The 23070-nt window shown below is 41.4% G+C and overlaps 1 protein-coding gene and 1 long non-coding RNA gene across 6 annotated transcripts in view; one reads left to right on the forward strand and one right to left on the reverse strand.

Annotated features, from left to right (window-relative positions):
* Positions 1–14831, reverse strand: part of BEST3 (bestrophin 3) — a 45019-nt gene extending 30188 nt beyond the window's left edge. For 2 of the 5 annotated variants that reach the window (XM_006121597.4, XM_075931695.1), the window contains exons 1-3: positions 14774–14831; positions 8545–8741; positions 1663–1832 (exon numbers count right to left, since the gene is read on the reverse strand). In XM_006121597.4, the coding sequence (XP_006121659.2) occupies positions 1663–1832; positions 8545–8592 (218 nt within the window). In that variant the 5' untranslated portion in view covers positions 8593–8741; positions 14774–14831. Of the gene's footprint in view, positions 1–172; positions 263–1662; positions 1833–4307; positions 5603–8544; positions 8742–14773 lie in introns of those variants that run through there. The other 3 variants (XM_075931673.1, XM_075931679.1, XM_075931685.1) reach the window with 3 other exon arrangements.
* LOC142829837 (uncharacterized) lies at positions 9672–15110 on the forward strand. The gene is made up of 4 exons (XR_012904665.1): positions 9672–10271; positions 11730–11837; positions 12671–12847; positions 13015–15110. It is a non-coding gene; the product is annotated as an uncharacterized LOC142829837 (long non-coding RNA).
* The last annotated feature ends 7960 nt before the right edge of the window (positions 15111–23070 follow it).

Here is a 23070-nt window from a genome sequence, read left to right on the forward strand (position 1 = left end):
TGATCCTGCGAGGTGCTGCTGTTGAGCCTCTTCTGTGACGCAGAGAGGAAGGGAGCCATGAAAGAACTTAGGTGCCTTAACCCCAAACTTAGGGCTTGTCTACAGCACTATGCTGTAAGTGTAAGTACTCCTCCCATCGACATACTTCTCTGGGAGGGGAAGTTGTCTATACCTGGGCTTAGGCTGGTCACTCTGGGATGTAGCACCATCACCACTTCCTTCTCCAGCTGTTCTGTGCAGAGCAAGGCAGGTGCCTCACTTCCTGCAAGAAATGCCTTAAGTTAGACACCTAAATTGTCTGATTCTGGGGGACAAATGCCCATTTGTGAATCACTAAGCAGAGATAGGCACTTCCCTACAGCTTAGATTTAGGCGCCTATCTCCAGGAGGGCAGGACTTAGCACACAGCATTTCCCAGAGCACTCCCTACTCGTATGCAGAATATGCAGTTGCAGCACCCAGAAATTTTGGGCAACACTGGTTCTTAATGTCCACCCTTCTATCTCTTCCTATCCCTGTTCTGTGGCTCTGCTTCCTTCGGAGATGGTGTAGTTAAAAGTGAAAAAGCCTGCCAGAGCGATTAGCAGTACACTGAACCTGTGAAAGAGCCATTCAGATGGCAATGAAGCCATTTAACAGGCATTTGTCAACCCTAGGTATATACTGTCAGCGTCTGAATTTACTGTTAGTCAACAGAGCCTTAGTTTAAAATTTGTTTTAAAAATATTTCATTGGTGTGTTGCTGAAGGTTATAAAATCACTTTGCTAAAAAATTATCATCCCTTGGCTGCCATCGGGCATAGGAGCACCAGTTAAACAGTATTGTGTAGGGCCCCATAAATCCTAAGGATGGCCCTGCTATTTCCCGTTGGCTAGGCCAGTGGTTCATGGTCAGGTGTGTGAGCTTTTGTGGATCACATTCTTAAGCATTTGTCACTCCCTATTTATTGCATAGGGAGACTACGTGCCTACTTCAGAGAATGGTGCTCCTGGAATTTCTTCGTGCCTAAAAGTTAGGTGTCATGACACTCGACGTTGCAAAGCCTAAGTCTCTCCATGGATCCCAGCATAAGTGCTTCCACTTTCTACTGAGTTGAAACTTGGCACTTTGCAAGACCGGGCTCTTAAAAACGGTGGGCTCTTATTACAGTCCTTACTCGGGCAATACTTGACTTTCTATTTCCTGAGAAAAGACTATATAACTGGCTGACAAAATAACTAACTTTCAGCATTTCCAATTAAATTGCCCTCTCTTAACTGGTGATGACAGAGACGCATAAGTATGACAATATGTCTAGACTCACAGTTCAAAACAAGTTATTTAGTCAGTGAAGAGTTAGTGGCAAAAAACATGTAATGATGGAGGAGTCCTGCAGATGTTTATATGGCATAACATTTTTGGAACATGACATATACACAGCAATCATCAGCTAGCAAGTGGCTGAAATTAGAATCACTGGAAGATGATGGTTAAACAGTAATTTAACATTCCAAAACTCATGTGAGATATAAATAAAAAGATCTAAGCAAAACGTCATGTTATTTTGTACAAAATCAGTCATCAGCTAAAAGATTTGAAATGTGAGACTGCCCTTCTACATAGCATTTGATTCTGATTAAGAAAGCGACAGGAATATGTATGTCACATGGAAATAGATGTACCTGTACAACACACTTATTGCTGTGTAAAGACTAGCAAAGACAATAAATTCCCTGTACAGCAATTTGTAGATGCTGCCTTTCCACTTGATGAGCAATCTGTGAAATCCAAAGAAGGTGGCATTTGCTACTTTACTGGAGTATGTGACTGTCATTGTCTTGGCAAGTTGTTTCTAGAAAAGTAAAAACAAGCAGGAAATTGACAACATTTTAGAATGCATCTTAATTTGACTATACCCATATAGATAGCGATAGTTAGCAATGTCTTTGTGACTTGCACATTGCATTCCTGCAATGTTAGCTATGTAAGGTTACTCTTGAAGACCATCCAGAATCTCCAGCTAGTGCAGATGGTCTTTTGGCCTGCCTGCTTGGCAGTGTCAACTACATGAAGCATACAGTACCTATTCTTCAAAGAGTCTACTAGTTTCCGACTTGTTCCAAGCTAACACTCAAGTGACTGACAAGGATTGCACATTTTTCAAATGTTGTAATTTTGTTAATTTTTTTGTTCAAAATTCAAATAGAAAAAACAGAGGAACAAAATCATGAATGTCCCTGCAGCTGGCTCTGGTATGAAATGTGATCCAGGGACTATCTCTCCCATAATGTGTCATTGCAGCAAGGGAGATCATCTTGGGAACTCTTGTAACAGCCCTGATATTTGAGTAGAACGGTCTTATTGGTGGCTTTTCGTACCTTCTTCTACTCCAAAAGTGCAGTGCCCAAGTTAGATCAGAGTCCAAGACCTAGCTGTTTTCTCACGTCTTTACCAGAGCATGTTGTAGGTTTGCCAACCCTCCAGGATTGATCTGAAGCCCCAGGGAATTAAAAATTAATATTTAATTAAAGATATGTCATGTGACGAAACCTCCAGGAATATGTCTAACCAAAATTGGGAACCCTAGCAAGCTGAGTGGTGAAGAAGAAATGTAACGTACATTTGGTGGTGGTAAAAATATTTTCCTGTTGACTTTGTGGAAAGTGTTTGTATACATCTTTTTCTTTGTTTTGGTACGGAGGGATATTGGTGAGAAGTGTACATTAGCTACAAATATGGGGAGGAGAACTTTGTATAACATAAGGGCAGCCTGATAGGTGACAACTTGGCTAGGTCTCTGGTGCTGAGCATAAAAATAAGGGATGGAAATTTAGTAATGTCACAGCTAATTTCTCCTTTTTTTCATAGGTGAAGTAAACCAGGGGAAGGGAGTCCTAGAAGAATCCCATTTCTGACCAATTCTCTCTCCTGAGTATTCTGATTTGTGTGGATAATCTCTGCCTTAGGCCTGGCGGATTGTAAAATCTTGGAATATATGGTGGTTATTCCTTGGCTTCCAAATGAGAGATGTGCTATTGCTAATATTTTTCCACATATGTTTTTCGATTGAAGTCTGATAAGTGCAACTATGGGGTCACATCACAGTGATCAGAGGTATTCTATTATCAGATATATTCTATTATCATCTTTTATGCCCAAATACTTGGGGTTAGTTTAGGGAGTATAGATTAGAAGTCAACAGCCTGAATTCTAGTTCAGTTTTAGTGGAAACAAAACAGGCTAAGAGGTAGCTTCACCAAATGGCTATGATGACAGGAGATGTGGTATGAATGAGGCAACAAATCTTTCTAATGGGAACCCTCAGTGAAATTCTACTGGTATTGTGAAATCCAAGTTAGCACACGAATAGCCTTAGCTAGAGCCAAAATGCTGAATATCCCCTAGAGGATTTGTGCTGCAAGTACCACAATCAGTTCAGGGGCATTATCTAAGTTAAGAATTGCTATTACGTTATTTTTGTATTTGTAAAACTAAGTATAATTGCTTTTAGGACCAGTGGCAAGAGAATGATCACAGTATTTCTATTTTCTTTCCCTTCATATGGAAATACATGTTTCATAACACAAGAAGCATAGATTTGGTGCTGTACTTGTGTTTTTTCTCTGGGAACATGTTTGTAATCTCTGTTATATATAAATAAAATACAATACACAGCAATGAGAAAGATGTGGTATAAGACCTATATTCATATGATATATGGCTTTACTCTTACAGATATTAGGCACCAGATACTGTGGTGACTGGTGCTATAAAATACTATATATTCTATTATCATTAACCTCATTTGTAGATATAGGACTAAATTCTTTTCTGGTGTAAATTCGCACAGCTCCACTGACATAACTGCAGCTGCAATAATTTACATCACTGGAGAATTTGACCCATATCTGTAATCCTGTTTTTCCTTTCCTTCAGTATTGGTTACCTCTCTGGAATTTACTCGGTTACGGTTACTTTTTTATTTTACTTTTTCAAAGGCAACCAGCAGTCCTTTGACACTGGTGCCTAAAAATAAAGAATATTGTTTTACTAATATTACACCCAAAGTTAATGGGAATTTTGTCCAAGCATGGACTTCAGGATTCAAAGCATTACAATTAAAATAGAAACCACCATATAAAAAGTCAGCAGCTAATAACATTGTAGATACATTACTGTATATACAAATAAATAATGCCAACATCTAAAATTAACCATTAATTTTCTATTGTTTTATTTCCACTTTTGTATTATGTTGGATATAGGGGTTCAAATGTACAGATTAAGTCCAATACAAATACATTAACCATGTTCTGTGTACACTAACCTGCTATTCTGATGTGGCAGCCCAAACATGAAGGAAAATACCAGACCCTTTCTTTCCCTCCAGTGTCTCTAGTGAAGAAGCCTTTAGGTCTGAAATAGTGACTTTGTTCCTTCTTTACCTTAGGAACATAGGCTACTGGGGGCTTGCTTTCTACTGAGCTCCCGGAAGAGTGGACTGACAAGCACAGGGGTTAAAATGTCTTTCCACTTCTGGAAGCCTGTTTTTGCCAAGTCCCTCACTGCTGTCAGTTACAGGAGGGCACAGACGCAAGCAACAGCAGCTGCTGATTTTGCTCTTTTCTAATCTATAATTATAACTCCACTTATCATCCAGCAAGCCCTTTGAGTTGAATGAAGAGCTACTGTAATGGTTTGGGTGGCACTAAAACCTTTTACCTCTTTCCTTTTGTCCCCCAAAAGGGGCAAATAACAGGGAAATATTTTCCTCTGAAACTCAGAAAAGAGAAGTAGTCTTGCTTCAATCCTGCAAATTCTTACCAACATGTGTATTACTTCCAGGAGCAGTTCCATCTACTCATGACAATGAGCTTACATCTTTGCATGACTGGAGCTTCTCTCTCCACTCCTAAGATCAGATGAATTCTGTCTTTCAGAAATCATGGTGTTAACAGGAAACTGAGAGACATGGCAGGCTATGAGAGGTTAGGAGGATGCCATTCAATGTACCATGATTTTTCATAAAATCTGTCACAAAATGAATGAAGCAAGGGATTGCTAAGTGAAATAAAATATAGCAGAGGGGGTGAGTAAGATGCTGTGTAGACCAGAGGGGAAAGCTGTATTTTCTGATGAGATTTTTCATGTTTGAGTCCCATCTCATTATGTACAAAGTGATTGAGACGCAAGTTTTGTTAATTCAGCTTGTCTCGGAAGGAAATGATTTGTGATCATCTGCTTTTTCCTCATTGACAGTAGCAGACAGAAGACATGTAGATGTCAAAACATGAAAGGTGTTACTGCATGCTGTGCATTTGTGAACAGGCAATGGGCTATAGTGAAATATAAGAAAGCATTTTAACAATGGCATGGAAAAAACCATAATGTCCAATCCTATTACAGTGACTGTTTTTCATAGGGTATCTTCTAAGTGAAGGGATATTAAAGAGCTCTGTTTCTAATGATTGCTTAGGCATAAGTTTGCTTGAGGAACAAGCCTTTTTGTAGCAGCGCCGTAACTAAGTATTTTTGCACCTGGGACAAAATATTAATGATGCTCCTCCTCTCCTCCAAATTAAAAAATGTGCCTAGTTTACTAATTTTTATTTATCTTTACTTCAAGAAAAATCAACACATTATTAATTAGTATAGTAATATAACCAAAATATGTTTTCAATAATATTAGGAACATATTTTGCATAGATAATTTAAAAATAACATTAAATAAATAAAATGTCATAACAAACAATAATATAAATAAAGGAACATATAATAAATGACAACATATTTCTAATACTTATTATAAAGTTACTTTATGTGCCTTTAGTGTGGCAAATTCATCAATTATATCACTGAAAAATATTTTGGATATTTCATGCTTGATGGAGAGAATTGACAGTCTTGCTCCCCAATACCATAACGTAAGTAATTTTTTACAAGCTTTAATTTACTGAAGCTTCATTAATTGCTAGCCATAGTTACTGGCAAAGTGAGGAATAGCCTAAAACCAACTGATAAATGTGGATATGACTCTACAAGTGAGTTGTCATAATTGTAGTATACAGTATTAAGAAATGAGGCTGATGATAGATTATTTGAAATTGAAGGTGCGGTATGTTTGAAACTTTCAATTTCAATACAGAATTTGTTACTATTAAAATCATTTTTATATTTCATTGCCAAATTAATAGCATGATTTTTCAATTCAGAAACATCCATTTCTTGGATAACTGATCCGGTTAAAAATGAATAATCACTGGCGATTTAATTGAATGCTTTATATCTCCAATTTAAGTGGGCAATCAGGGCATCAAATACTTGGTTTATCTCTATTATGTAAACTTGATTTGAGGTCAAATTAATATTTTCATCATCTGACTCCCCGGGATCTAATCTTAGGTAAAATTTGTAATTTATTGGCTAGTTCAGGTGCTTCTGTTTCTAATATATCTTTAATAGTACAATCTCTGATTTCTTGAATTGTATTTTTTAAACCAGCAATTAATTTAGCAGCTTGACAAATGGTTGTATCTTTCTTTTGAAGAGCTAAATTAGTAACTTATATGTGCAGGAGAATTTTATTCCAAACACATAAATTACTAATACATTTATAATTTATATGTTTGACAAAACTCTCAACTGCAGAAATTGTTTTGGGGTCTAAAGAGTCTTTGGAAATTTTTTGCAGAACACATTTTATTTTTGGTAGCTGATCATGCATAAATTGTATAACCATATATTTTGATGACCACCAAGTATCACAACGTTGTTTTAAAGTAACATCTACAGAATTCATTAAAATATCCCATCTAGCAGTAGAACTTGAAAAAAAAAATACAAAAAAATTCTTTGGATTGTGCCAAAAATATAATCATGTCAGCAGATATTTAGGCAGCGTGACAGCAAGCTAAATTTAAGGAATGCACCAAACATGGTATACCGTATTTTCCGGCGTATAAGGCGACTGGGCGTATAAGACGACCCCCTAATTTTCTAGTTAAAAGATAGGTTTTCGTCTTATACTCGCCGTATAAGACTACCCCCCCTTAAGAGGCCAACCGGCAGCGCCCCAGCGCCCCTCCGCCTCCTCGGCTTTGCTCCCGGTGTCCCTGGTCTGCTGGAGACAGTCCCCAGCAGACCAGGGACATCGGGAGCAAAGCCTCTGAGGATGCCAGCAGCGGGACAGCCGCGGCGCGTCTGGGCTGCCCTGCTGCCGGAGCCCCTCCGCGGCTTTGCTCCGCATCTTCCTGGTCTGCAGGCCAGGGAGACGCGGAGCAGCTTTTCTCGCCCCGGAGTACACGGGCGGCGGGACCGCGAGGTCCCGCAGTCTGTGTCCTCCGGGGCGAGAAAAGCCCCAGCGCATAAGACGACCCCCGATTTTTGGGGGATGTTTTTTAGCATAAAAAGTCGTCTTATACGCCGGAAAATATGGTACATTTAGCTAAATTATTTATCTCTAGTACTTTGGCCTGTACTCCCTTATATATCTCTGACATATTGATGCCATTATCACATGCCTGACAGTGCACATTTTTATATCAAGTCCATCTTATTTGATTTTATTCAAAATTTGAGTTGACAAACCAAGTCCATTTTTTTATATGATACTATAAAATCTACAAAACTTTCTTCAATCCTAATCTTTCCTTCACATACATAAACATAACTTGTGACATTTGTTCTTTATGTACAATCAAACATCAATGAACAATATTTTGATTTTTTTTATCCTACTAATGATTTCTAAACAAACTTTATTTCCTAATAAAGCAATTAATTCATTTTGAACTGCAGGAGCAAAATATCTCGTGGAACCTTTTTTATATGTGTCGTCGTGTTTTTTCAGTTGTGGTTTGTAGTGATTAATTCAATTAAATTTAGGAAGAGGCCAGCTTGTAGGTGACCAATTGTCTCAGTTCCTATAAGTACATTATTATTCCTGGCACAAAAAAGGATAGCACCCAGAACTATTTTCAAAAATCTCTCTCCAATTTTGTTTTTCCAATTGTATGGCTTTTTCTAAAGCTCATCTATGTTTCCACCAATTTTATACTGTTTTTAAAATAGAATAATTTCCATTATAAATACATTATCTTATGATCAGATGAATTTTCATGCTCTTCCAAGCTATATAAATGTTTCCAGTCTGTAAAACCTTTTTTAGAATTAGCAATTTTTGACAAAACAATTTACCAAATATACAAGAAAAGCAAAAGAGGGAATTCTGAGTTTTTTAATATATTAACAAGTTTTGCTCTACAGACTCTCCATTTGATAGCTATTTCGAAAACCAGTCTAGTGAAAAATGCCATCTATCTTCAGACACTGAATTTTGAAAATCAGCATCTTTCCCTTGATCGGGACCGTGACCAAGAAGCCAACATCTTATTTTATCACTTATGTTGGGCCAGGATGTGAGATCGTTGAAATAAAAATTTGGAGTAATAACATGTTGGGTTTTTTAATCTGTGTTTTCCTGTTGGTGTTGCAAACATTTTTTTATCTCTATTGTATTACAAGTTGTTTTCTAAACAATCTTCAGTTTCTTCTTCCAAACATACCTCAGGATCTTTATCTTCAGCAAATACAATTACTTGAAGCTGTTGCATATTTTGATTTTCACTCTGTTGCTGACTAGTACTTGCATTATTAGTCAACTGTTTTGTCCGCTGTTTTGATATTTTTTTTACTTTCTTCTTCCTCTGCTCTTTTTCTCCTTCAAAACTCAGCTCCAGATGGATGCTTTGACATGATCGGTCTGTGAGATATTTTAATAAAATATAATTATTACACATTATTAATAAAATATAAATTGTTAAATTTCAGTATATAGCTACACATTATGCTTTATAAGTGTTTTAATAGAAAAGATATCAAATTTAGACACAAGTTGCCAAAAATATTATCTAATTTATATTATTTTAAACTTTTTTAGAATTTTGAAAGTTATTTTTGACAGGTAAGTGAAGTTTCTGAATATGTCATTTGTTTAGGGAATTTGAAGTAAACCAACCTATTTATAATATTTATGAATGCAAAAACATGGTAGGAGATCAAATACCTATGCCAAGCATCAGCACCAAAATATCTTCAATACTTGACGTGACGTTGAGTGTGTTGACAGCATATTCTCATGCACGGGCATTGAAAAACCACTGCATCCAAAGTGAATTGTTTTCCGGATTCAACGTTGGTAATGCTGTAAATGCTCAATGTGTCCAACGCTTCATGTGAATTCATCTTAAAGCGAAGCTTGGCCCTGGCACCTCTAGTCTACTCAGCTCGTAGTCCTAGGACCTCTGGACTTGCTGCGTCAGTTATAAATGTAAAAAAGTGCTTGATCTTCATTTCCTAATTGCTTGAGCCCCTGCACCTCTTTCATTACAAATTAAGCACAGAATACAAGTGACACCACTGTATAACTAATAAGGGACAGGCGGTGTAAGATGGTTTTCCAGGATGTCCTTCAATATTTTCATATAATTAAATGAGCATCTGAGACTGCTCCATTAACTTTGAGCAATTTCTCCTAAGACACAGACTCAGAACCTTACAATTTTGGAGGCAGAAATCAAATAAAGGTTCCATAGTGCAGATCCACTGAAACTGCCAGGGAGAGCTGTAAAATGCATCTCACTGTACCACTGGCAGCTGCTATATTCACTGCAAAGGAACGAGGTTTTTCACAATTGCTTTTCTTTAGGGGTACCTTCCCATGCCCCTACCTGCTCCTCCCATCTGGGGGAGGCAAAAAGAACTGCAGGAACCCTGCTAGCAGAGGCTGCTGAGAAGATACAATGATTCAGTGCATCCTCTGGCCAAGTTGGTCATTTCCTTTCCCAGACACAACTACTCACACTTTAAGCTGGGTTGGTCCCCTAATGCCTTCCTGGTTCATAGAAGATTGTGCCAGATAGAGGTCACTCCAAAATCCTGCCTAGTGACCTCCACCAGAAATGAGCATAGACCCTGTGTGATTTTAGCCCTATTGAGATAAATTTGAAAATATCTTTGTATTTGGATACAGGTTTTCTGCTTTAGATTTATCCCAGTGTTTTGTACTTACATTATTAGCAATAGATTTCAGTGTTTGCTAAAAGCTCACATACTGAAGCAGTTCCCACTAAAGACTTGTTATTGAAATTCACAAAAAGCATTTTTTTATTCCATGTTAGGAAATACCTTCAGCTTTCAATGGGCAAAGGACAAAGCCTGGGGCTTCAATGGGTGTTTTGTCTGAATAAGAGTGAAGGTGCCATTTATTCAATGAAAACAGTGCTGAGTCCAGGTAAGGCTGCAGAACACAGTGCTTCATTTCTGGGTGGAATGTGAATAGTATCTATAGCAATTTACTTATACCCTGAAATGCGGGTGGTCAAAATATTATTGTATTAAACCAAAATGTATAGTAAACTCTCAAAATCCAACAATAAAGGAAAAACACCTGCAAACTGCTGCCCTCTACACTGTAACACTATAATAAAACACATAAATACCTTTGTCTTGGTAAGTAAGGGCTGAAATAAATCATAGAATCATAGAATACTAGAACTGGAAGGGGCCTCGAGAAATCACGAAGTCCAGTCCCCTGCCCTCATGGCAGGACCAAGCATGGTCTATAATTCTATATAATCCCTGATAGATGTCTGTCTAACCTGCTCTTAAATATCTCCAGTGATGGAGATTCCACAACCTCCCTAGGCAATTTATTCCAGTGTTTAACCACCCTGACATGAAGTTTTTTCTAATGTCCAATCTTAACCTCCTTTGCTGCAATTCAAGCCCATTGCTTTTTGTCCTGTAATCAGAGGCCAAGAAAAACAACTTCCCCCCCTCTTCCCTGTGGCACCCTTTTAGATACTTGAAAACTGCTATCCCTCTCAGTCTTCTTCTTTCCAAACTAAAATGTCCAAAATGTCTCAAGTATTATGAGCAGAATATCTTGTAGCCAATTAAACATCCAGAGTTTAGGGAATGTTAGTACAAATGAATACAAAATCAGGATGTGACAGGATGTTTAACTACATCACTTTGTTCGTTCTCTGATATACCTCAATAGACCCCCAACTATTATAATTGCAATAATATCCTAATTCATCCCCGTATAAACAAGGTCAGTGGGTTTCTAAGTATCAGAGGTTTGAGAAACCTGAAAAAGAAACAACATGACTAAAATATTGGGTAAATTACAGCAGCAGAGAAGAACAGCTGCTATTGATTTTTCTCTGAATAAAACATTTGAGTTTTTAACTTACTATTACTTGCTATTGGGATTAGTGGTCTTATAGAACTCTTAAACAAATTAAAATGGGAATGAAACTGCTACATGATTAAGCTGTCCACTGACTCTGTAAAATGAGTATGTAAAGAGCTGCCATGAAGTCTAGTAGTCTCTTCAGTGAGAAGGATTGAAGCAATTAATTCCAGTAAGAGATACTGCTTAGCACCATTCACGGTGGGTTGCAGAGTATGCTTTAAAGTGGGCTGCTTTATCTCCAGAAGTCATATGGTAAAATGTCAGAGGATCACAACTGCACTCTGTCTGCAGGATAAAACCTGCTGCCTCAACAGATTAATTGTCAGGGGGCTGTAACTCCATATAAAGAAACACGTTGATGTGTGATGTTCTTTGAACAAAATATACTTCATTTTCTAGCCACTGGGGCTGACTTTGGTGGGTTGGTGAACATTATGCTTTTAGCCGATAGTACTGTTGTCCATCATGACAGTGCCTTTTTTATCCTAGGACACCCACACAGGAAAACTGCTACTCAGGTGCAAGAAGCTGACATATGGAATGTGGTACCAGAAAGACTCCTTCTGTCTTTGTGTGATTCGTCCCAGTGGAAAGCAGGTGGGGAACTGCAGTGGAGAGAGTCATCCAGCTGACACTCCTGGTAGCCAAAGCACTAGGGCTACGTCTAGACTACAAGCCTCTTTCGAAAGAGAGCATCTAGACTGCAACCACTTAGTTTGAAAAAGCAAGCCACTTTTTTGAAAGAGAGCACCCAGGCAGTCTGGATACTCTCTTTCGAAAAAGCCCTCTTTGCATTCCAGAATGCCTTTTTTCAAAAGAGCGCTTTCGAAAAAAGGCATTATTCCTTGTAAAATGAGGTTTACCGTGGTCGAAAAAACCGCTGCATTCTTTCGATTTAATTTTGAAAGAATGTGACAGCAGTCTAGATGCAGGGGAAATTTTTTTGAAAAAAGGCAACTTTTTTCCAAAAAACCCAGTAGTCTAGACACACCTTAGAGGGGTTGGCATCAGAGGAGGCAGTGGCTCCCCTCTGCCCCAGAGGGAGGGACAAGGTGCTTTGTCTAATTGCTGGAGAGAGACTGACCAGCTCCAAGACACTTCCCTATCAGCTGAAAGCTCCTAAATGAAGTATTTTCTGGGGAGAGGACAGCATCCCTTTGGACTGAAATTTGCCTCTAGGCTATTGCTCTCTGTAGATCCCACATGGCCAAGGTCTCACTAGTGTCTCTCTTACTGTACAGTTATAGCACAGGGGTTATTACTGTTCTGGAGCTAAGAGATGGCACTGTGTGTGAGGTTACATGGGCTTATTCAATTTGCCCATTGGCTCCAAATGTAGGGAGAATCCTGGCCCTGTTAACATGAAATATGTGTTTTGATTTTGACTTCAGTGGGGTCAAGATTTCACTGCTGGTGCCTCCTCTCTCTAGGTACATCAGTCCTCAGGATTGACTGGACCTGTACAAAATCAGTGTAAACTGGAGTAATGGAGTACCATGCCCTCTGTGCCCACCCAATATATTTTCCACATAGTGTGGAAACATGTTACTTCTACTAAAATTCTTATATAAATAAATGAATCACATTAGAGAAGATTTTTACTTCTGGTGAGTATACTACCCCCTTTGGTAACCTCACTGTCTGTTCCCCTTTAACTTATCCTTTTGTTATGGCCCATAGGAGTCCAGCAAGGCAAAGATGGTTTGTCAGGGTGCCCAGTTAGACATTGACTCAGCTGGTCTGTCTCAATTGTTTACACTGTAATTGTTTGCAGGGCTGTCCCCAGGAGCCTCATGATTGCAAGTGGGAGAGAATGTTTGATTCTGTCGAGAAAATGGTGGGCATCCAGCCAAGGTAACAGCTTTACCATCTGCACCAAAGTCATACATCATAATGACTTTTCAAGGGCGATTTTGCATCTAAACAAAATAAATGAGGACCTTGAGGGGGAAATCCTAGTCCCAGTGAAGATAATGGTTAAACTCCCCTTGATTTCAATAGTGCCAGGATTTCAGCCTATGTGTTTTGAGAATATTCAAAATATTATTAACAGTGCTTATTTGTACACTGATAGAAATAACATAAGTCCACCTGTGAAAAACATAAGAACAGCCATACTGGGTCAAACAAAAGGTCCATCTAGCCCAGTAATCCTGTCTGCCGGCAGTGGCAAATACCAGGTGCCAGAGGGAGGGAACATAACAGGTAATCCTCATGTGATCCCTCTCCTGTCACCTATTTCTAGATAAACAGAAGTTAGGGACACCATTCTTACCCATCCTGGCTAATAGCCATTGATGGACCTAACTTCCATGAATCTATCTAGTTCTTTTTTGAACCCTGTTAAAGTCCTAGTTTTCACCACATCCTCTGGCAAGGAGTTCCACAGGTTGACAGCGTGCTGCATGAAGAAAAACTTATTTTTGTTTGTTTTAAACCTGCTGCCTATTAATTTCATTTGGTGACCCTTAGTTCTTATACTGTCAGAATAAGTCAATAACTTTTCCTTATTCACTTTTTCCACACTAGTCATGATTTTATAGACCTCTATCATATCCCTTTTTAGTCTCTTCTTTTCTAAGATGAAAAGTCCAAGTCTTTTTAATCTCTCTTCATATGGGACCCGTTCAAAACTCCTAATCATTTTTGTTGCCCTTTTCTGAACCTTTTCCAATGCCAATATATCTTTTTTGAGATGCGGTAACCACATCTGTATGCAGTATTCAAGATGTGGGTGTACCATGGTTTTATATAGAGGTAATAAGATAATCTCTGTCTTAGTTTCTATCCCTTTTTAAACGATTCCTAACATTCTATTTGCTTTTTTTGACTGCCACAGCACACTGGGACTATGTCTACACTACATGGTTTTTCTGGGATACTGGAGATATCCCGGAAAAATTCTGCCTCATCAGGGAATGCGTCTGCTCTTCCACTTTTTTTTGTGGAAGAGCAGCCACGCTCTTTTGGAAGCCCTGTTTCCCTCCTTCCATGAGGAAGAAGGGCTCTTCTGAAACAGGAGGCTTTTCCAAAATTTGGCACAGTGTAGGTGGGCCAAATTTTGGAAAAGCCACTTCCGAAGAAACTATTGGAAAAAGGTGTGAAATTTGCATACCTTGTCCCAATAGATCAGCCTGAGTAGATGTTTTCAGAGAACTATCCACAGTGACTCCAAGATCTCTCTCTGGAGTAGTTGTAGCTAAATTAGTCCCCTTCATATTGTATATCAGGAACATCAAACACAAATTCCAGATGACATTTACCCTTAAGGTCTTGTCCAGATTAGGATGTAAAGGTGTGAAATAAGCACATTAGCTAATTTGTGCTAACATGCTTTAGGTCTAGTGTAGAGAAGATACACCACCTTAACAGGAGTGAGATTGGGAAAGTTAAAGTGCAGGTAGATTTTAAGGCTGTGGTCACTAACCCGTCGATCGCGATCAGCTGGTCGATTGGGAGGGCTCAACCAGTTGATTGTGAGGCGTTCAGGGCCCTCCCAATTTTCCCCACCCCCAAGAAGCCCCACTACCTACTTCCAGAAATAATGGAGGTAGTGCCGCCTTCCTGCGGGGTGGATGGAAGTCCGGCAGCTGTGCGCCACTTCCGCGGTTTCCGGAAGTGCGCTGCCTGCTCCCCTCCTCCAGGTCTGTGGCGCACCAGGACTTGCTGTGCAGGGGGAGGAGGTAGGAGTCCTAGGGGAAGACACGCGCTGGGGCTTCCCTCCTCTGCAGGGGAAGGAGAGAGGAATCCTGGTGGGAGGCGCATGCTGGGGCTTCCCTCCTCTGGGAGTGGGGAGAGGAGTTAGGAGTTCCCAGAGGAGGCGTGCACCGGAGCTTCCCTCCTCTGCCAGGGATGGGGGAGGAGTCCCAGGGGGAGATGCATGCCAGGGCTTTCCTCCTCTGTGGGATATGAGGGAGGAGTCCTGGGGGGAGGCGCGTGACGGGGCTTCCTTCCTCCACAGGAGAGGGGGGTCGGCCACGAGGGGGTGTGTGCGCAGGCTTCCCTGCTCTGCGGAAGGGAGGAGTTGGGCCTGGAGGAGGCGTGCGACAAGGATTGCCTCCTCTGAGGGGTGGAGAATCCTGGGAGGAGGCTGGTGCAGGGGACTCTCTGCCCCCACTGGCCTCCTGCCACAGAACCCCGTCCCCTGCCCTCCCGGCATCCTGTTCTCTCTTCCCTGTCCCCAGCTGCAGAACCTTGCCCCCACTGGCACCCTGTCCTCTGCCCAGCACCTGCTAGCACCCTTCCCCAGTACCATGTCCCCTGCTCCCACCAGCACAGTTGGGGCCACATTAGTGAGGCTTGTGGGGAGGGAAGGTTTGGAGGAGAGTTTTTTTTTGCGTCTCATTTGTGTGGCCCCGACTGACTTTTCTGTGGGTCAGTGACTCCTGACTCAAAACAGGTTTCCTGCCCTTCCCATAAATAAAGACAACGCAGAAACTTTTTCTGTTTGTCATTTTATTTAAAAATGAAGCCTGGACAACAAACCCCCAATTGGGGCCAAGCCCCCCTCTCCCACAGCATCAGGGCATCCCTTCCCCCAGACCCTAGATCTGAGCCTATCATACACTGGAACCTCCTGCCCTGAGCCCCTCACATACCCCAACCCAAATTCCTGAACCCTCACATCCACAAGTCTGTGGCTTGCTTAGTACCCTAACCCTACATCTGACCCCAACACTGCCTGGCCTGGAGCCCCCTCCCTGAGCTGGCGTCCCCTTCTCCACTTCCTCCTGCATCCAGATTTCTTCGCAGAGCTTGCCTCTCACCCCTTCCCGCATCCAAATCCCTCATTCCCACCCCAGAGCCTATACATCCTGTCTTAACCCAGCGAGGGTACGGCTAGACTGCAGGAGTTTTTCAGGATTCCGGAGATATCTTCTGCATCCAGAGATGCATTTGTTCTTCCGCTTTTTTTAGTGGAAGAGCAAACTGCTCTTTTGGTCACCCCTATATTCCTCGTTCCACGAGGAATAAGGGGGCTTCCAAAAGAAGGGTTTTTTCTGACATTTGGTCCAGTCTAGACAGGCCAAATGTTGGAAAAACCTCTTCCTACAGAAGAATTGGGAAAAAAAGCAGCAGTATAAGGGTTGGGGATAGCAAGTGATGGAGAGGAGAAGAATAGAGAAGACGGGGCTTCAAGGAACGGGCGGGGCGGTAGATCTTGGATTGTTCTGTCATTTAAAAAGTGATCTTGGCTGTAAAAAGGTTGGAGGCCACTGTTTTAAGGTGTCCACTTTAGCATATTTGCATTTTATCTTGTCTATGTTACACTTTGACCATGTTAGGTACCTCACATGAGATAACAACACACCACTTAGTCTGTTCTAGACTAAGCTTGAAACAGGGCACTGTGAGGAACTGTACTGCAGCAAGGGCTTGATTCTGCTCTCATTTACACTGGTGTCGATAGGGAGTAGCTTTGATTAAATCAGTGGAGTCTGACTTTGCATGACAACCAGGATTTCAAAAATTGTTATTTATGAAAAGCATTCGCTTTAATAAAAATACAGCTATATACTTATTGGCTTAATGTTACTTATTTTCACACTGAACCTTGCAAAATCTTAAATCTACTAGTATTTATTGATGAAATTCTGTTGACAGTATTTTGTACTACAGTAGACATTGAACTATATTGAACTTTGATAATTATTGTTTGGGCTCCGAATATATACTAACATTTACCTGATATTCTCTTTATGATTCAGTAAACTGGGTTAGAATGGAATATTTTTTCATGTAATAAAATTTGTACTGATATAATTCTGTATTATGAATACTACCAGTGTATATTTATTGGGGCGAGAAGTCCAACAGAACCATAAATTGATCATCTAGGATGTTAGGTTTTTAGTAGGGATGTCAATGTATAGTCAACTATATGATTAACTGATAAGCCTAGGCTTATCAGTTAATCTTGTCGACTACTTGCATTTCCCCTGCCCCCAGCTGTCTCTGTATCAGAAGCAGCAAAGGGGGTGGGAAGCAGGAGCCACGGGGGGAGCCGGCTTAAGAGGCAACAGCAGCAGAGGCAACAGCATGGGGAGGAGCAGGAGAGGCTGCCGCAAAGCATGCCTTTCATGGAGCAGTCTCTGTCCACTGGGAGATTGGACCCCTGTGGACAGGGCCTGCTTCTGAACCAGCCTCTGTCCACAGCCAGCCCAGGCTCCAGAGTTTACTTCATGGCAACCTCCCCTGGTCCCTTCCCCCCTCTGCAGCGGCCTTTGTCTGCAGGGAGCTCAGATCCCCCGGGGACGGGAACTGCTGCCACCCTGCCTGGTTGCCTCTGTGTCAGAGGCAGCAGCGCAGGGCAGCAGGCAGATGGTCTACATGGGAAACTGGTTTTTAAACTGGCTCCCCTTGCGGGCCAGCTCCTGCCTGGCATCCCACGCTGCTGCCTTTGATACAGAGGCAGTAGCTCAGATAGGGTTGCCAGATGGTTTCAAAAAAATACCGGACAAAAATTTGATAAAAATTAGTTGAGCAAAAAAAAAAAAAACCCACCAGGGAGACCGGGGGGAGGGGGGAGGCGGGGTTCGGGAGGTTGGGCTGAAATGCGGTCATGGCCCCTTTAATTGCTGCGTGTCCCGACCGGGCTTCCGTTGGGCGCTGAGCCAGGCCCGGGAAAAGCAGAAAAACTTACTTACTTAGAAAATACCGGACATTTGTATATCCAGTATTTTCTCAATTTGTTTACCGGACACAAAATTAAAATACCGGATTGTCTGGTTCAATACCGGACAACTGGCAACCCTAAGCGAAGGGTGGCAGGGAGCTTCCCAGGAGTGGGGCCAGAGCTTACTGGCTGCCAGCCCTGTCCCTGGGGACTATAGAATAATTGAATAACTGATAAAAATTCCTGTGGTTACTTGACTATTCAACTACCCAATATCGAACATCCTTAGTTTTTAGGGGGTACTTTTTAATCATTGAGAAAAACCAATATTGACAGCTTGTTCATCTTGTGGAAACTCCTAATAATTTACAACAGAAATAACAATAAAATTGAGCTTGTAATGTTAAAGGGCCACAGAGGCAAAACTAGCAATTATTAACTCTTTTACTTCATTTTCTCCGGAGTATCTTTGATAGAGAGGGTAGTACAGGAGTGCTAACAATGAGATGGTGCACTCCTGTGCTATTCACTGCTGTTGTACTGTGTCTGGCATCATTATGTTTTTGTGAAATACAGCAGATATTGTTGAATTGTGATTTATCTGATCAAAGGCATTCAACTAAGTGCCCTTATATTTGCTTTGATTGTCTGAGAGAGAGTGTGTGCGCACTGAGTTGTGCTCTCAGATTTTGTTCTACTTCATAGCTAATATGGAGTCAGGAGAGTTATAGGAGTACTGCAGAAGAGTTACACGAGTACTGCAATTTGTGAGAAAAGAAAACAGATATTAGGGGCTGTGCAGTTTTGTCGAGCAGATCAAGACAAGACTTTAAATTCACTGAATTAAGCAAAGAAAAATAGGTTTGGGGCCTTTTTTACTGCCTTGTGTTTTTTCAGTCTTTAGGCTCTACTTGGATCACATATTGGGTCAAGCTTTTCTAATCTACAAATTGTTGAAATCCTTCAAGGCAGGAAACATGGTTTTGCTAGGCAATAGACTTCAAATGAGTGTAAGGGTTACAAAAAGGTGGACCTCAAAGAAAGCAATAGTAGATTTTAAGAGGTTAGGTTTCTTTCCTTGATCCTGCAACCTTTTACCAAGTAGTATCATTCACTGATATTAATGAATTAGAACAACATCCAATCAATGCTGCATGAAGATAGCCAAAATAGAGAGTGCATTAGAGGAAAAGTAGATTATAAAAAGTATGGGTGTATAACAGATATTACAAGTGGAAGTAGAATACTGAGTAGAAAGTACAAACCTCCTCTTAATTATACATTCCCATCTATGGACTATAGGATTACCTCTAGTCATTAATCCTTTGAAATGTCTATAATTGGCACCACAATCTGAAGTCTGAACCAGATTAATTAGTTTGCAAACAGCGAAATAGAATAAAAGACAATGCAGTTTTGAAGACATTTGGCTGAGCAAATATTGATCACTAACAGAATTATATTGTCAAAATAATTAAATCTCATACTTTGCTATCTATACACACTTCAGAAACTATCAGATAGTTACATACTGCAGAGTATGAAATGCATGTGGTTCAAAGTGACACTACTAAAAATACATTTCTTGATGCATTATCTAATTAAAATTAACTGCTTTAAACATCTATTTAAAAACAGATCTTATGTGATAGATGATTTTTATAGGCTGAGTCTCAGACACATTTAGAAAGATGAACGTTCATTGAAAAAGACACATTTAATTGTAAATAGACATAAGCAAAGTCATGGCTGCTGGGAAAATGATAGTGCAGCTAACATCCTTGACAGGAACCTGTTTAACAATATACTTTGAACTGGTATGTTCCCTGATTGTGGGCTCTGCAACAATATGTGTAGCCTCACAGGGGAGGCCTTGGCTCACAATGTGTGTATGGGCTGGCAGTTCGCCTTTGGCACTGGCTCTCCAGGGAGCTTTAACTCTTCAGTCAGTAAGGATATATTGAGATTGCAATTTAAATGCACGCTGAACACAAGCTAGAACCCAAGCCCCTCTTCATGGGGTATGTCTACACTGCGAGCCCAAGATTAATAGTATTTAAGTTAGCAGACCATGCCATTTGTTAACCTATAGCTTGAGCATCTATAGTAATCGTAACCCCAGGTTAGGAATTGTTGAGCCTTGGGTTTCAACTGGATGCTCCAGCATCCACACTGCATTATGAGGGCCTACCACCAACCACCCATATTCCAGACTTCCTAGTGTCCTCTCAAAATGAGGTCACTGTGCACCACAAATAAAAGTCTAGGGTGGGAAAGCTTGACTGACCAGATGACATAGAAAGTCAGCCCAGGAGATTGTGGGATACATTTGGCAGTCTGCCAGAGCAGCAATCCAGTAGGATCTACACTACAATGCAATAGGGCATGAACCCTCCTGCTCTGAATCTCCACCCTTGGCTCCTAGTACTGGGTTAGCATGATTTGTGTGTAGGCAGAAAGGGTGTTAGGCTGGGCTTAATTTGCTGTGTAGATATACCCACAAATATATCAGACTGGGGCTCAGATTTAGGGTCCTAGGATTCTGCAGGACTGGATGGTCCAAATCCCAAACAAGCTATGATCCAGAGATCACACCCTATTGCTTTGCTGTAAAGACACAGCCTGACCCACTCTGATCAGGTTTTAAGAGTCCACCAAAGGTATCCCACAATCCTGTGGACCAACTTTCTTTGTCTTCTGCATCCCAACTATTTCCATTTGACTCTAGTGAAAACAGAAGCGACCTGCCCTCGGCATACAACAACGGTATGGTGAGTAAGCTCGAAACCTTCCATTGAATTCTGACCACCACATTGCAAATTCACCATCAGAGAGGCATTAGTGTATGCAATAGAGACTGAACAGAAGCAGCTTCTTACAAAATGCATTGCTTTATGGTTGTGGGAACAAAGCCAGATTTTGTTAAAAGAGGCCAGTCAAATTAAGAACATCAGCAATGACTACACATACAAACAGACTGTGAAAAAGCTGGCACTGTTTCAACCTTACTGGATTGGTGACCAGCACAGGGAGAGAATTAAGCATCTCAAGAACTAGTATAGAAAAATCCAGGGACTAGAGTCACACACTGGGCAACTCACCAACATTATGCCAGTTTTATGAGGAGTTTGTGTGTGCACTACTCCCAGTCTGGAGCCAAGAGTTGTGCAGAACCACCTGGTCTGCTGGGATGGGGCCCTGCTGATTCCAGAATCCAGCATGGGGACTGATGGGAGCCAGCACTGAAAGAAGACAACAATGAAGTCACTCAGTTGCTGAAACTTGTCCTGGAGTAAGTTTTGGAACAGGACAAGTAGACACAGCAGCACATTTTGGGCCCATTAGCAGTGCTATTTAATGCCTCCTTTCACCCCAGAGGAACAGTTTGCAGCAGACACAAAAGGGACAAAAGCTGCCCAAGCCCAGCAAGTTTCTGGCTCCATTTAAATGTTTATTCATTCAGTAGTTGGAGGGATTCTTCTGCTCTGTGAACCAATGAAAAATTTCTGAGAAATCCCAGCTAGCAGCATGTACCAACTAATGGCAGTTTGTATGCCACCATATTGGCATCTCCTTCTTCCTCCCTCACCCCACATGAAATTAAAAAAGGTGACTGGGAAATATAAACAGTAAAAGAACACTTTGAAAGTGTATTTTTGTTGGAAAGGTACAGATTTAGCTAGGGCCATTCCAGTTTCTTAAATGTAATAACCTTGCATTGCAATGCCTGTAAATATTTTGCTCTGTAACCACTAAATTGTCATCGAGCTGCCTGGAAATAGTGAACCATGTGTGGGGTGGGAATGAAGTAAAAATGTGTTTCATTTAAAAATCTAGTCCATTTCAGACAGAAGTAGTCCATAGGTGACAACCAATGGCTGAGACTGTTAATTAAACTTTTACCAGGGCCTCTTAGATGAGAGTATAGTTTCATAAGCCATGGCAAAGGTTGGTATGTTGGCGTCTTCCAGAATAACTTTTCACTTCTGAGCAGCAAAAAACCATGACATCATTTTCCCTAGTGCAGCCTATTTTAATGTTCAGGAATCAACCACTGTCATCCATGAATGTCTGCCTAACAATGGAACAGAAACCTTTGTGGTATATGTACTTTTGCTCCTTGAAGAGGACAAATTATGGGCACATGAGTCACATCAATAGCCCCAACACAGTGTGGAAACCTCAAACCAATAAGTATTGCAGGAATAAAATTTATACTCCTCGCCTGGGGGAAACCAGATATCTGATTGACTCAGAAACCTCTACCCCTCTTTTCCCCAGGGTTGATTTCCCAACCCCAAACTAGTTAGCAACAGGTCTGCAGCAGTCAGAGATAGCCAGTTACTTAACAGCTATAGCAAGACACTTCTGGATCAGCAAGGGTGACCTGCTGCAGGTGTCTTTACACTGCAGAGTGAAGGCAATCTATCCATAAAGCTCTAGAAATATGGCTTTCTTCATAAGAAAATTCTGGACACACTTCTGGTCATCGCAACTCCATTTGACAATGTGATCCCACCAGTCTGTGCTTTTGGACCTGTATCAGTCTATGTTAGGGGTGGGCAAAAGGGCCTCTGCAGGCAGAATCTGGCCTGCCAAGCAAGTTGATCACTACTCCCACCCCCAAGCCAATCAAGACTTGGGGGCAGTGGGAAGCACGCAAAGTCTCCTCCTACCCTGCCCCCGCCTTGCAAGGAGTGCACAGTGCTTAGAAGCACTTCATGGTCCTGGCAGGGCAGGAAGAGACTGCTCGCTTCCTCCTGCCCCCAAGCCCTGATTGGCCTGGGGGTGGGGACGTGCACGAAGCCTCCTCCCACCCTGCAAGGGGCACAGCACTTCTAAGCACTGAATACTCCTCGCAGAACAGGGAAAGGATGGGAGGAGACTTCGTGCGCTCCCTCTGCTCCCAGGCCAATCAGGGCTTGGGGGCAGGGGTTGCATATGAAGTCTCCTCTGGCCCTGCAAGGGGCTCAGCAGTTAAAGTCAACTGCTCAGCTGGCGGTTGACTCCAAATGCCATGCTCCTTTGCAGGGCAGGGACAGGAAACGAGAGCCTTCACATGCTCCCCCTCCCCAGGCTGTGATTGACTTGGGGGCAGCAGAGAAGAATGCTAAGTCTCCTCCCACTGCCAGGGGCCTGGGCACCTACAGGGAACCACCAGTTGTTTAGAACAGCGGGTGGTTCTCTCTGGGAGGGGCAAAGACTTGTACCCCC

Source organism: Pelodiscus sinensis, chromosome 1, assembly GCF_049634645.1.
Source record: "Pelodiscus sinensis isolate JC-2024 chromosome 1, ASM4963464v1, whole genome shotgun sequence".
NCBI classification, from domain to species: Eukaryota; Metazoa; Chordata; order Testudines; family Trionychidae; genus Pelodiscus; species Pelodiscus sinensis.